Raw genomic sequence first — 13,964 nt, 5'->3', positions numbered from 1 at the left:
GCTTTCTAACCATATAATTATTTTTCAATTTGAACAACAATAACATATTATTATTGAATTTCTTTTACTAGTGTCTCCATAGTTCTCATAGACATAGGTGCACCATTTTTTGAATAACTTTTGATATACGTATCCAAATTTAAAAAATTTTATATATTATTGTAGTGCACTTGATTCTTTACAATTTAAAAAAAAAATTGTATTTTCGATTTGTTTAGTGCAACTTATGCTTCACGCATGAACAGATACCGAAGTTTTAGGATGTGCTCGATTGGAAAAATCATTTAAAAAACAATACTCAACAAAAAAATACACATCTTCTAGTGCTCACTCTTAACTATCTTTCTGCCAAAGGATTTGTCAAAATACTAAATCTAACTATGACTTTTTTGATGTGCATGTTAGACACTATGTTATGTTTTTCAGAAAAAAATAGGGTAAGTTTTTCGTGCGTGAAGGATTTGACCCCCTTAATCTTATCCAATTTTGAAAAAGTTTAGTAGTTTGGAAACTAGATTCAGAGTACTACAATATTTGTTCTTTGATTATCTTCATATCTTGAGTGGATGACTTTCAATTTTTGCCTCTAAGTTCAGGTTCACTTGATTTCAGAAAAAAAAAGTGTCCACTTATACCCCCTTTTTGACCACCATCTTTGTGCACACACACACACACACACACACACACACACACACACACACATACATACATATATACATATATATGTATACATATAACCTTCATGTATACATTTGTTCATATCTTCATGTTCATCTACTCTCTTGTTTTGTTCATACAACTGAAATAAAATAGAGACCCCTTATTCTTGCTACTATTTCTACAACTATTTTAAACTTCTTATTTTTTAATGTCTTCCTTTAAAACAAAAAATAAATAGTCTTTATGTATATACCTAGCTAAACTAAGAATATGATTAACAAATGTACTCTAAATGCACAGATAGTGATACAGATGCAAAATCTACAAGGAAGATTATAAAATGGATTCATTTTTCAAAAAGACTATCCTATAGAATGGAATCCCATATGTATGTGATGGTAGAGAAGAAAGAATAACTAAAATGTTCTATAGAGGACTAAAGTATTAAATTATGGTACTTGGTGATTAACTCCAATTCTCCCCCTTAATCACAACTGTCATCTATGATTTCTAGATTATCACATTGATGTACAAAGCTTTCCTTCCTATTGTTTTGTTGAAATTATCTACAATTTTTTCTTCTGACGTTCAATGTTCTAAGTAGATTTATCCATTGTTGATCAGCTCTCTAAAAAAATGATACCTTGTGTCTTTATTCTTTCTTCTTTTGTGAAAAATTGGATTCTTTGATAATAGTATAGCTGAGTTGTTGTCACAATATATCTTTGTTGCTTTTTATTCATGCCTCAATTATTTCAACATTCTTCGTATCCATATTGCTTGACGATATGCCACTATAGATACCACATATTCCACTTCAGTTGATAAAAGAGTGGCAATTGGTTGTTTCTTTGAAGCCCATGATACTACGCCTAATCCAAAATGAAAAATATAACCATAAGTGATCTTTTTATTATCTATACTACTTGCACAATCACTGTCAGTCTATCCTATCAGCTTAAAATCACTTGTCTTTGAGTAGAATATTATATAGTTCCTTTTTCCACTAACATATTTCAAAATTATTTTTCCTTCTTTCCAATAATAAATTTTTAGAGACTCTAGGAACCATGAAATTAGGCAAACTACAAACATTATGTCTAGCATTGTGGTTGTTAGATACGTAAGACTACCAACAAGTTTTGTATACAAAGTTGGATTTATGTATGCTCATTTGTCATCCTTACTCAGCTTCAAGCCTATCACTATTGGTGTTGGGTTTGATTTTCAATTCATCATATTAAACATCTTCAAAATGGCACATACATACTTAGATTTTGAAATAAATATACCTTTCGCATTTTGATTTACTTCAATGTCAAGAAATATCTCATTAAATCCAAATCAGTCATCTCAAATCCCTTTTTCATTGTTGATTTGAACATTTCAATTGACAAATCACCAATGAATATCAAGTCATCAACACATAAACAAACAATTATGATCTTAACTTTCTGATTCATCTCATTATACAATGTAGGCTCACTAATGCACCTATTAAAGCCATTTTTAGAAGATAGCTATCAATTTTACTGCACCATGCTCTCAGGGCTTGTTTAAGTCCATAGAGTGCCTTTGTGAGCTTGTAAACTTTGTTTTCATGGCCCAAAATCTCGTATTTAAGTGGTTGTTCCACATAGATGTCTTCTTCTAAGAAGACATTCATGAAAGATGATTTAACATTCATTTGATGTATTTTCCACTTGTTTTGAGCTGATATGGCTAGTATTGCTCTCATGGTGTCTAAATAGTTTATGAGTACAAATGTCTCATTGTAGTCTACCTCAAGTTGTCATGAATACCCTTTTTCTACAATCCTTGCCTTGTGTTTTTTCACATCACCATTTGCATTCAATTTAGTTTTGTAAACCCACTTCACTCCTATCACCTCTTTTCCTTGTGGAAGATTCATTAACTCGCATATTTGATTATTTTTTACAGCATCTATTTCTTCATCCATTGGACACACCCATTTTTCTTTTTAAATAGCATCTTCAAAATGAATTGGATCATCTACATGTGTATATAACACAAAAAGAGAAGTTAGACATGCATTGTTTTCACCATCAGTTTGCTCATAAATATCTTTTTAACTTCTAATTTTTTGTCTCATCAAGCTTGCTAATGTGGGGTTTGGCATGTCACTAGAATTTGTTAAACGTGGACTTGATGGTCCAACAACAAGAGTACCAATGGAGGACGGCGTTTGCTACAAATTTGATGGAGTATTTTATTGAGTGTGTGGAGCTACCCTTGCACTAGATAAAGGTGCCATTTGGCCTCTTTTTTGACCTTGATTGAGAGTGAAATGAGTCACATTTGGAAGAGTACCTACTGGCATAAAAGATTTATTTTCTTCTTGTGGTAAGTTGGCTGCAATATTGATTGTTTTATCTAAACTTCCATCCCATGCTTCATCTTCTATGAGTTGCACATCTTTGTTGATTATGACCCTTTTAGTTATTGGATTGTATAGCTTGCAAGCCTTGGATTCATCATTATATCAAATAAATGTGCCATTTTTATCCTTTGTTTCCTAACTTTATTCTCAATTCATTCAGCACATGTGCATATGCCACACATCCAAACACTCTCATGTGAGAAAAATGATGTTTTCTTCCACTCCATGCTACTTTTGGAATCATGTTCTTTAAACTTTTTGTTGGACATCTATTTAATAATATAAATTGAACATGTTATACCTTCAACCCAATATTCCAAATGTTTTTCCTTCAACATGCTTCTTGCCAGTTCCATTATTGTCCTATTTTTCCTTTCAGTTACACCATTTTCTTGAGGTGTGTACCTTGTTATAAATTGCTTGTGAATTCCATGGTCGTTGAAAAATCTTGAGAAATAATTTGAAATATATTCACCACATCTATCTATTCTAAATTCTTTGATATAGTGTCTACTTTTCTTTTCAACAAGAGCCTTGAATTGATGAAAGTATTCAGACACTTCATTTTTATGTATTAGAAAATAGACCCATGTTTCACTTGTTTAGTCATCTCTGAATGTCAAGAAGTCATAACTTCCACCAATTGATTGTGCTTTCATGGGTCCACACAAATTTGAATTGATAATCCAATGGTGCCTTTTCCGTTAATGACTTTCCTACTAGAAATGATTCCCTATGTTTCTTTACAAAGATGCATCCTTCACATAATTTTTTTTTGTTTTTCTGTAAGTGGCAAACCCTTTACCATGTGTCCGTTCTGTGAAGTAGGTTTAGACCTTGAAAGTTCATATGCCATAACCAATTTTCATCTTTTATTTCTACTTGAATAATTGTTTGTGTGACTGCTTAAACTTTTACTTTGTGTACTTGTGGGTTCATTGAGGCTATTCTTGAGAAAACTTTACCTCCAAATCTGGTTTTATCCTTAGGGAAAAAATTTTATTGCTTGTCATTTGGAAATTTTCAATAAGTTGTTTATCTAGAAATTTGTTGAAGATTGTGAATTCTTTGTTTTTGAAAAATATTCTATACCACTTTTGTATAAGTTGCACAATAATCGTTAGATTATGCTTCAAGATAGGGACAAAATAAACATCATAAATAAACTTTTTCTCCCCCTTTTTTGTTAGAATGTTGACACTTCCTTTACATATAACCAAAAATTTGTTATCATTCCCCAATGTAACATCTAATTTTAAAACACTTTCATCCAAGCTAGAAAATATTTTAGAGTTCCCAGTCATATGATTACTACAGCCTAAGTCTAAAAACCATATGTCTTTTCAACTTTCTTGTGAAATATTACAAGCTATGAACATGCTAACCTAATTTTGATTTTCTTTGGTAAAATTAACACTTTATTGTCTAGAATCATATTTCTTCTTTCTACATTGATTTAAGTAGTGCCCATGTTTCTTATTATAATGGCATTGAACTGAGTATTTATATACCTTTGGCCTTGAAGTTTATTTTGAGTTCATTTTTTATGGTTGCCTCTTCCACTTGAGTTTCCACTTGATATTGATGGGATTATTCTTCCAACTCCATATGAATATCTCCCTCTACCTCTGACATTTGATCTTCCCCTACCTCTACCATATCTGGTTGAGACTCGTGTCTTGAAAGCATGCTCCAAATTTGAATTTGTTGACCTACTCAACCTATGCTTGTGAGAAATAAGTGATGCATGTATCTCATCACTTGAAAATTGTGAGGGATTCTTGGTCTCTTCTATGGACACCATAAATTGATTCAAGTCTTGTAGGAAAACTTTTTTATAATATTTTCAACCACTCTTCTTCCTTCAAGAATTTCACCATGTGATTTGATTTGGTTTACCATCCAATAATTTGACTGAAAAATAAATTTTATTGTATTTGATTCTTTCACATAAATGGTCTCAAAATCTCTTTTTAACATTTACAATTTGGTTGTCTTCACCTTATCCATTCATTGGTAGGTAGTTTGGAGAGTATCCCATTCTTGCTTGGACTTTGTTGTTGTTGTAGTCTATGGAAAAATACTTTCTTGTACCCCTTGGACGATAAAAAAGGGAGCTTTTGAATCCTTCTTCCTATTATACTTTAATGCATTATATGTTGCTACATCAGTTGGTTCTAGGTATTCATTCTCTACAAACTCCCATAAATCTTGTGAACAAAATAATGCCTTCATAGTAATTTCCAAGTAGTCATAATTTTTGTCATTAAACTAAGAGATTTGTGGGTTTGTTAAGCTTTTTATTGGAGCTTCCATAGTTGACTATGAATCACTTGTTGGAAAAACATATTGTTGCTTCAAAAAGCTTTAAAAAATCTTTAATCTACTCATCTTGGGCTCTGATACCACTAATGGAAAAAGGAACACAGATTGAGAACAAATACGAACAAATAATGACAGAGATAAAACCATTATATATATGTATGTATGTATGTTTATGTGTATGTGTATGTGTATGTGTATGTGTATGTGTATGTGTATGTGTATGTGTATATATATATACATATATATACATACTGCTCAATTATGTGCTTAGAAACTTAGAACCAAAATATTTTAATTTTTTAAACTACCCTATTCTTGTTGTTGTTGCTACAACTATTTTAAACTTCTGCTCTTTTTTTACTTTCCTCTAGAATAAAAATAACTAGGTTTTACATATATACTCATCTAAACTAAGAATAGCATTAACAAATGCATTAAATGCACAAACAGTGATATGCATACTAAATCTACTAGGAAGATTATAAAATGGATTCATTTTTTAAAAAGATTGTCTTGTAGCATGGAAGCCCATACGATGTGATGGTGGAGAAGAAATCACAGCTAAAATGTGCTACAGAGGACTAAAGGAGTAAATGATGGTAGTTGGTGATTAACTCCAACATATTTTTTTAATTTTACTCTTGAACTTAACTCCATGTCATTCTCAAATTCATGTCAATGGGCCTTTGGTCTACTGATAAAGTTGAATGGCTCCAAAACAAAAATCACTTTCTTACCGTCTATTTCTCATATTCAATTAGACATTATTTAGGTACACTCTTCTATTACTTTCATGTCACTCTAATTCTCAATATAATATTAATGTAAAGTTTCAATAGAACTTTTCACCCAAACACAAATAATTTAATCATACAAGATTTCTCAAAAAAAAATAAAAAATCATTTACTTGCCATCTATTTCTCATATTCAATTAGACATTATTCAAGTACTCTCTTCTATTACTTTCATGTCACTCTAATTCTCAATATAATATTAATATAAAGTTTCAATAGAACTTTTCACCCAAAAATAAATAATTTAATCATACAAGATTTCAAACAAACCTAAAAAGTCTTTTTTTAATTTTGATTCTCTATCAATTACTGTAAGAATATATATTCATCTCAATCCAAATTCCATAAAATTTTATTTTCAATCTCAAACATACTCAAATATCTTTTCAGAATTGCTCTTCATTTTATTTAATTCTTCCATCACATCTCTCACTCCGTCCCACCATCATTAAATGTATGACTTGCTGATTACAAATACCCTAATAAGAACGTATCGATTGCAACGTGTTTGACCAAAATGCCTCAAGAAATATGATTCATGGAAAATCTAGATCATAATAGAAACTACACAAAATATGACTTGTGTGGATTAGATTTTCTCTTTAAACATGATTTCACTTTATGCCGCGTTATTTGTCGTCAATATTTGAAAAGAAATAAAGGTCTGCTATAGTTGAAAGTGGATATTGATAATGACAATGAACAAAATGTAGGCCATCGCATTACACACCATAAGCCATATAAAACAGACATTTGCAATCCGGAAGTTCTTGCAAATTGCTTTGAAGATTTGGCTGAAGTTGTTGAAAGATCCACGCCTTTCATTGCAATAATAATACCACCACGTTCTTCATCATTTATCATCATATCACCATGCTTTCTCATCAATACCCACTGAAAATGCTTCTCCTTTAGGTCAGTCTCCGTCCCCACTTGGAAAATGGTAGAATAAATGCTTCTCCTTTATGTAGAGAATCTTTCATCAATGGCATTTAGTGACTAAAAAAATCTGAATACAACGTGCTTTTCATTTTCAAATGATTAATAGATTCATTCCAATGTGCATGTTTTATGTCTGGCTATCTTTGAATGCATACATTCTTCTTTTTCATCATGTTTGAAGACTACCATATTGTATTTAAAGAAAGGCAATTCAAAAAATGGGCATTCAAAGAGGCCATGGGGTCATTGGGTGAGCAAGAAAGGATTAAGCGGCCTCATGTAGTGGTGTTTCCTTGCCCGGGCCAGGGTCATATGAATCCCTTAATGGAGTTCGCCAAGAGGCTTGCCTATCGAAACCTCCATGTGACCTTCATCGTCACAGAGAGAGTTAAAAAGCAAATAATACAAGCTCGGGAGGGGGCTGATGCTCATGTGCAGTTGCCCAATATCAAAATTGAAACAATTTCAGATGGGCTTTCTTCTGATTGTGAGGAGACCAAAGATGTAGACATGATAATTGATTTGTTGAGAAAGGTGGGAGGTCTGGCTTTCGAACGATTGATAGAGAGGCTCAATTCTCAAGGTGATACAGTCTCTTGTATTGTTTATGACTCTTTAATGAGCTGGATTCCTCATATTGCAAACAAGTTTAAGGTTCCTTCAGCGTTTTTCTGGACGCAATCGTGTGCAGTTTATTCCATCTATTATCATTTCTACACAGGAATGGGTAAGCATATCTTAGTCCAATATTTACAGATTATTAATCTATTAGTTACAGATTATTGTAGATGTTTTACAACTAGAAATCAAAGTTTAGTGTGTAATTTAAGTCATCTGATTAATAATAGATATGTTGTTTTTTAATCCAAAGATAATCATTTGACAAAATTTTTAGATTATAAGTAATCTTTGATCTTGTGGACGTAAAAAAATGTTAGATTTTATGATTGTAAAGATACTTTACAGCTTATAAATGGGATTTCTTCTTCTTTGATCTTGTGAATATTAATCGGATTTCTTCTTCCTTAAAAGTTTTTTCATAAAAATATTAGATTTTCTGATTGTCAAGATACTTTTACAGCTTAGAAATGTGATTATTTCTTCTTTAACAATTTGACCTTTTTCAGATGTTAGTCAAAAAAAAAATCTAATGTAAATAGTGGAGTGCAAAATTGATGCAGGAGCGTCTTAGAAAACAATTCTACTGTAGAAAATAAAATATTTTTTTTAATTTATCCAATAAAATGTGATCCTACATCTCACTGCATTTGCATCTATTTTGTCTGATTGATAGAATTTCCATTCACCATTTTGCTACGGTGTCCTTTTTCTTTTAGTCATTTGCTAAAGCTTTCGCTTCTGCCATGATCATCTTTCCTCAAATAGTTAGTTCAAGATGATTCATTGTGGATTGTACTTTATTCTCCCCTTTATGTCCCCTATAATTGTAAGATTCTTGTATTTTACATTACATTGGCTGGCTTATTCTTATCATTTATGAACATGCATATTGACAGTTGAAATCATTTTACTTAAAAATAATTTTTATAAATCATTTTTGTTGCAAGTCTAATTAATTAGAAAAATGGAATGTTGTAGATAGAGAGGGGAGTCAATAGTTAGACAGGGTTCTATTGTTGATATAGTACTTATGATTATAGGATTTAGTCTTGCAACATATTTATACTACATATTGTCAATAGTTAGTACACATGCAACCCAAAAATTAGCTGAATCTTGATCAAGATAGACTCATATAAGAAAACATGAAATTTTTTGAATTCTATATTAAAAAGGATAAATACATTCAAACAATTTATTTCATATAAGATATCATAACTATCCACTATAGGTGTGTATTAATAAAATAAGGTCCTCATTTAAACATTACACAAAAAATAAGTATTCTTATGTTTATAACTAAATTGGGATGACAATGTATATGCGTTAGAGTATTTCAATTTTTCCTATCACAAATATATAAGATAAGCATAATAAATATCTTGTATTTTACAATAAAATGTGAAGGATTGTCAAAATTTCATGATAGTTTCAACTTGGATATAAGTATTATTTTAAATGGTTAAAATAGGATATTGATATTGTTTAGGTTACATATAGGTTATATTTTAAATAAAAATATGATATTGTTCTAACTACAAATCACATATTATTTGTTCAATTACTAGTAATACCCAGATTATGTTTTGGTCCAATCTTCAAAATTTCATTTTTAGCTTCTCACTAGGTGTGCTGATGGAACAAATTATGTAATGAGCCACACCTCCAAAACTTAATTATTAGTTTTAAAATATGAAAATCATATGATATTCGATGTAACCATTGGGTACTTTCAAAATTATTCTGCACAGCTATTGACCCCTAAATCTTTTCTTTTTCAAATTTTTTGACACATGTTTTCTCTATTTTCTTAATCATTAATACTGATTTCCATTTAAATATTTCTTCTAGTGAAAGCAAACAATGAAGAAGAGAATGTAAGAGCTGTCATAGAAATACCAGGGCTTCCACAACTATGCCAATCAGACATGCCATCGTTTCTACAGTCTTCAAATCCATATGGATCATTGTTGCAGCTGGTGATGAACCAATTTAGTACCATTTCTCAGGCTACATGGATATTGGGAAACTCCTTCAATGAACTGGAAATGAGAGAGATACAATACATGGATTCACTCATTCCAATCCGAACGGTAGGTCCTCTTGTTCCCTCGGCTTTCATAGAGGGAAACAATCCACAAGATCAAGATGTTGGTATACACCTTTGGAAAGCTGAAAATTGTATAGAGTGGCTTAATACAAAGGAAGCCTCAACTGTCGTATATGTTTCCTTTGGCAGTTTAGCTATCCTTTCAAAAGAGCAAATCATAGAGATAGCCATTGGGTTGAGGAATAGTAGGCATTCCTTTTTGTGGGTGATTCGTCCAGATCAGAAGAATGAAGAAAATACAAACGTAGATGATTTTCTAAAGGATTTTCTTCAGGAAACTATAGATCAAGGGCTAGTTGTGTCATGGTGTCCACAGATGGCAGTGCTTAATCATCCTTCAGTGGGTATGTTTGTCACACATTGTGGATGGAATTCTACGTTAGAGAGCCTTTGCTCAGGGTTACCTGTCCTAACTTTTTCTCAATGGAGCGATCAAACGACTAATTCTAAATATGTTGAGGAGGTTTGGAAGACCGGGATAAGATTGAATAAAACAACGCATGGGCTTGTTGGGAGGGATGAGGTGGAGAAATCTATTAAAACAATTACAGAAAGTGAACAAGGTGTGGAAATGAGGAAGAATGCTCTGCAGTGGAAGACATTAGCAAAAGATGCAATGATGAAAGGTGGATCTTCTGATAAGAATATCGACTGGTTTATTCATGAAGTCATTGCTACAATAGCAATGGCTTGACACATAGTTATTGATCGGTACTCAACTTCCTGTTGATCAAGAACTCGAAAGTATGTCATCTCTTACCATTTGTGACTTGGATAAATTTCATTTGTACACGTTCAATTGGAATTTATTAGTGCCAGAACGGATAAGCGCTAGAGATTTACGATGAATGAGATAATTCACTTAATCTATATTAGATTTTTTCATCTTTTGATAAAATGGAAGGTCTAATATAATATACTGAGAATCTATATTTGATTGTTGCACACATTAGATTATAGTGGCATAGTTCTATATAATAATTGTTCTTAAGAGTGAGAATATCCTTCCACTTACTTTGGAAAAATAAATTAGTTTAGAATTTGAAAAACAACCTAACCCGTAAGTTCAAGAAGAATTAGTGTATACCCATATTGTAAAATTGAGTTGAGGGGCATCCTAAACTTAAAATATCAATTAAAACTATTTTTTTTTTTTAAATGTTTGTTTATTTTGAAGACATTTTCAATATTTTTTTTATAGTTTTTAATAAAATATAATGGGTTTGTGGTACTATATTTCATTGTATTTGTATGTATGTATTTCTTTAGCTTTCACATTTATTGTGATATGTATAATCATTTACATTTCATGTCAAGGTTTATTTTAATTGTATAGTATGAGTTATAACTTGAAACATAAATTTTAAAAATCATTTGCATTTTTGTCAAATTTTATGAAATATCTAATTTTTTGCATTCATGTTGGTCATCTAAAGAACTTGGATCAAACTTGCATCATATAACTGAACTTTTATAAAAAATTATGGCAAACATTTTAAATCATCCTATATATAAAGGAGAGATTAATTTTTGGGGATAGCATCACATAATAGAAGATTGGGCTAAGTGAGCTTAAAGGATAATTATGTGAAGTTAGAAGAATAGAGATAGTTTAGACTTAAAATCTAAACTATCTTATTTGATATGTTTGTAACTAAATGACTAAGTTCTATCATGTATCAAGCTCATTGGGGCTTTGCTAATATTTCATCTTTAGAAATATATATAAATTTTGTTATGTTATTTTTTTTTTTCATTGTGTATTGTATTGAGTGTTTACTTTAGTTGTGTGGTTGGATAGTCCCTAATCATACCCTTAAACCAATATTTTATCAAATAGGTACTATAGTATGTTTACTAATAAATATTATCACATGACATTAAGGATAAATTTTTAATCTTGAGATTATCATATATTGTGATTTACATTTCACATTCTTAAATTTACATTGTTTACATTAGAGACTTATTGAAATGGAGAAGGATTCAATCAAGATCTCCCATAGCAAATTGTTGGTAGGATATTATTTGGTACAATTCTTCCCATATTATATATTATAATATAGAATATTCCTTGATAGGTTTTGTTTAATTTTAAAACACAACTAATTGTGAAGTATTGTGCATTAGAGTATCTTGAATTTAAATTTTAAAATTGCCTCCAAGAAGGGTAGATAGAGGTTAAGGTCTACTTGATGTTTCAAATAAATTGAGGAAATGCTTGATATGATGAGAAATTTACAAACTAAATTGATTTTGTCAAATAAAATAAAAAATGGGTCCTAACCCTAAAGCTACTAAAAAACATTATGAATAAGAATTTTACAAAATAGATCTCGTTGAACATATTGGAGAAGATGATAAGGAAGAAAAATATTTGTTGAAGACTATCTCAAATGTTGGATTTTATTCTTTCAACCTTGTAGCTCACAAAAATCACCTACAATCAAACATTTATGAAAATAAAATAAAATAATGGATTTGTTATAAAAGCCAAAAAAAATTGTTGATGAAAAAATGGAATGAATAATGATACAACAATAATGATTAAATTTTATCATGAAATGTTTCTTAATCATATGACTTGAGACAAAAATATACATGACCTAAGTAAGATTAAGTATCATAGTGTAAAAGGGACCTGATATTTAAATAATTAGTTGCAAAAAAAACCTTTTTACTCTAACACCTCCTTAAGTGCAACTTATGTATAATCTAAAATATGTAATGATGAAAGCTTAAAATTAAAAAATCTATCTCAACATTGTGGCCTAATGAGGTGCCCTTGTAAAAATAAAAGAAAATATATCTCATAACCAGAGGAAGGGTGAAAACATCATGGTAAAAATCCTCTCCAATAGAAAGAAAGAAATGAAAAAGTGAAGGAAGGAGGACTCAAGATGATCTCCCCTCAAATAGGTGAGAAAATATATGAAGCAATAAGAATCCATAAAAGAAAAGTCCTCAAGATAAACATGAAGAAGACCACTAAGAATGAGGAAGCTCTACAAACAACTCTAAAAAAATGACAACTATAGTGTTGACTAATGAACCTCCTATATAAAATTAGGATAATGGTAAGTATCAAAAAGATAAAAATGTGCACGAGTCACCCTAAAAAAACAAATTAAACAATGATTAGATGGCTAACCAAGTTAACAATTTGATAGTTAAAGATATAAATGCCACATCAATTTTCACAAGTGACCCTAACAATACCAATCAACCAATACAAGAATACTACAAGTAAAAAATGCATGAGGAAATAGTAATTTTTTTTATTCAACTAATGATAAAAGGTCATATCCAAATAATAGGAATGTAAGAGTGTTTATAAATTCTATGTTTTCCATCTCAACAAAATACGTCGATAACTAGTTGTTGCATCTATCTAGTATATATGAATAAAAAATAGACACATAAATTAGTTCAAATCAAAATCAAGTATAGGCACAAACGTCACAACACCTCCATAATGCTAACAAGAGGGATGTATAGAATGTCCACTAAAATGGTATGCCACAATATACTTCTAGAAAGAGAAGAAACAACAGATCATAATCATTATATAAACAACATTTATAGAATCATACCTCTCTCTCTCTCCCTCAACCCTCTTTCTATCTCCTTCCATCCCTAATTATCTATATTTCCACTTTCCCTCGACACTCTTTCTATCTCCTTCCCTCCCTACTTATCTATATTTCTACTCTCCCTCATTCTCTCTCAATTCTTATGTATATCTCCCTCTCTCTCTCTACTTACCTATCCCTACCTCCCTCCCTCCTTTCCTCCCTACATATCTCTATCTCCCCTCTCTCTCTCTCCCTCCCTCCCACCCTTCCACTTCTCTCTATCTCTCATCTATCTCCTCTCTCCCTTCCTACCTATCTTGCCCTCTCTATCTATGACTACATCCCTTCCTTCTCTCTTGGTCTCCCTCTGTCTCTCGCCCTCTCTCTACATATATGTCTCCTCCATCCATCTCCCTCTATCTATCTCCCCTCTCCCTCCATCTCAATATGTCTACCCACCTTTCTCTCCTTCCCTACATCTCCTTCTCTCTTTGTCTCTTACCTACCTCTCTCTCTATCTCTCCATACCTCTACC

The 13,964-nt window shown here is 31.2% G+C and overlaps 1 protein-coding gene across 1 annotated transcript; it reads left to right on the top strand.

The window, feature by feature from the left end:
* The first annotated feature begins 7,287 nt into the window (after window positions 1–7,287).
* On the top strand, window positions 7,288–10,963 carry LOC131063344 (UDP-glycosyltransferase 74E1). Its single transcript, XM_059221374.1, has 2 exons — window positions 7,288–7,850; window positions 9,596–10,963. The coding sequence occupies exons 1-2, from the start codon at window positions 7,295–7,297 to the stop codon at window positions 10,546–10,548; spliced, it is 1,509 nt and encodes a 502-aa protein (XP_059077357.1). The 5' UTR covers window positions 7,288–7,294; the 3' UTR covers window positions 10,549–10,963.
* The last annotated feature ends 3,001 nt before the right edge of the window (window positions 10,964–13,964 follow it).

The sequence above is a fragment of the Cryptomeria japonica genome, chromosome 5 (assembly GCF_030272615.1).
Source record: "Cryptomeria japonica chromosome 5, Sugi_1.0, whole genome shotgun sequence".
Classification (NCBI taxonomy): Eukaryota; Viridiplantae; Streptophyta; class Pinopsida; order Cupressales; family Cupressaceae; genus Cryptomeria; species Cryptomeria japonica.
This window is presented reverse-complemented; position numbering and strand designations above follow the sequence as displayed.

What these genes read in the sequence shown, in the direction of transcription:
- LOC131063344 (XM_059221374.1), top strand. Translation starts at nt 7,295, where the DNA reads ATGTTTGAAGACTACCATATTGTATTTAAAGAAAGGCAATTCAAAAAA. An exon ending in TCATTTCTACACAGGAATGG is followed by an intron (nt 7,851 to 9,595) that starts GTAAGCATATCT and finishes TATTTCTTCTAG; the next exon opens with TGAAAGCAAACAATGAAGAA.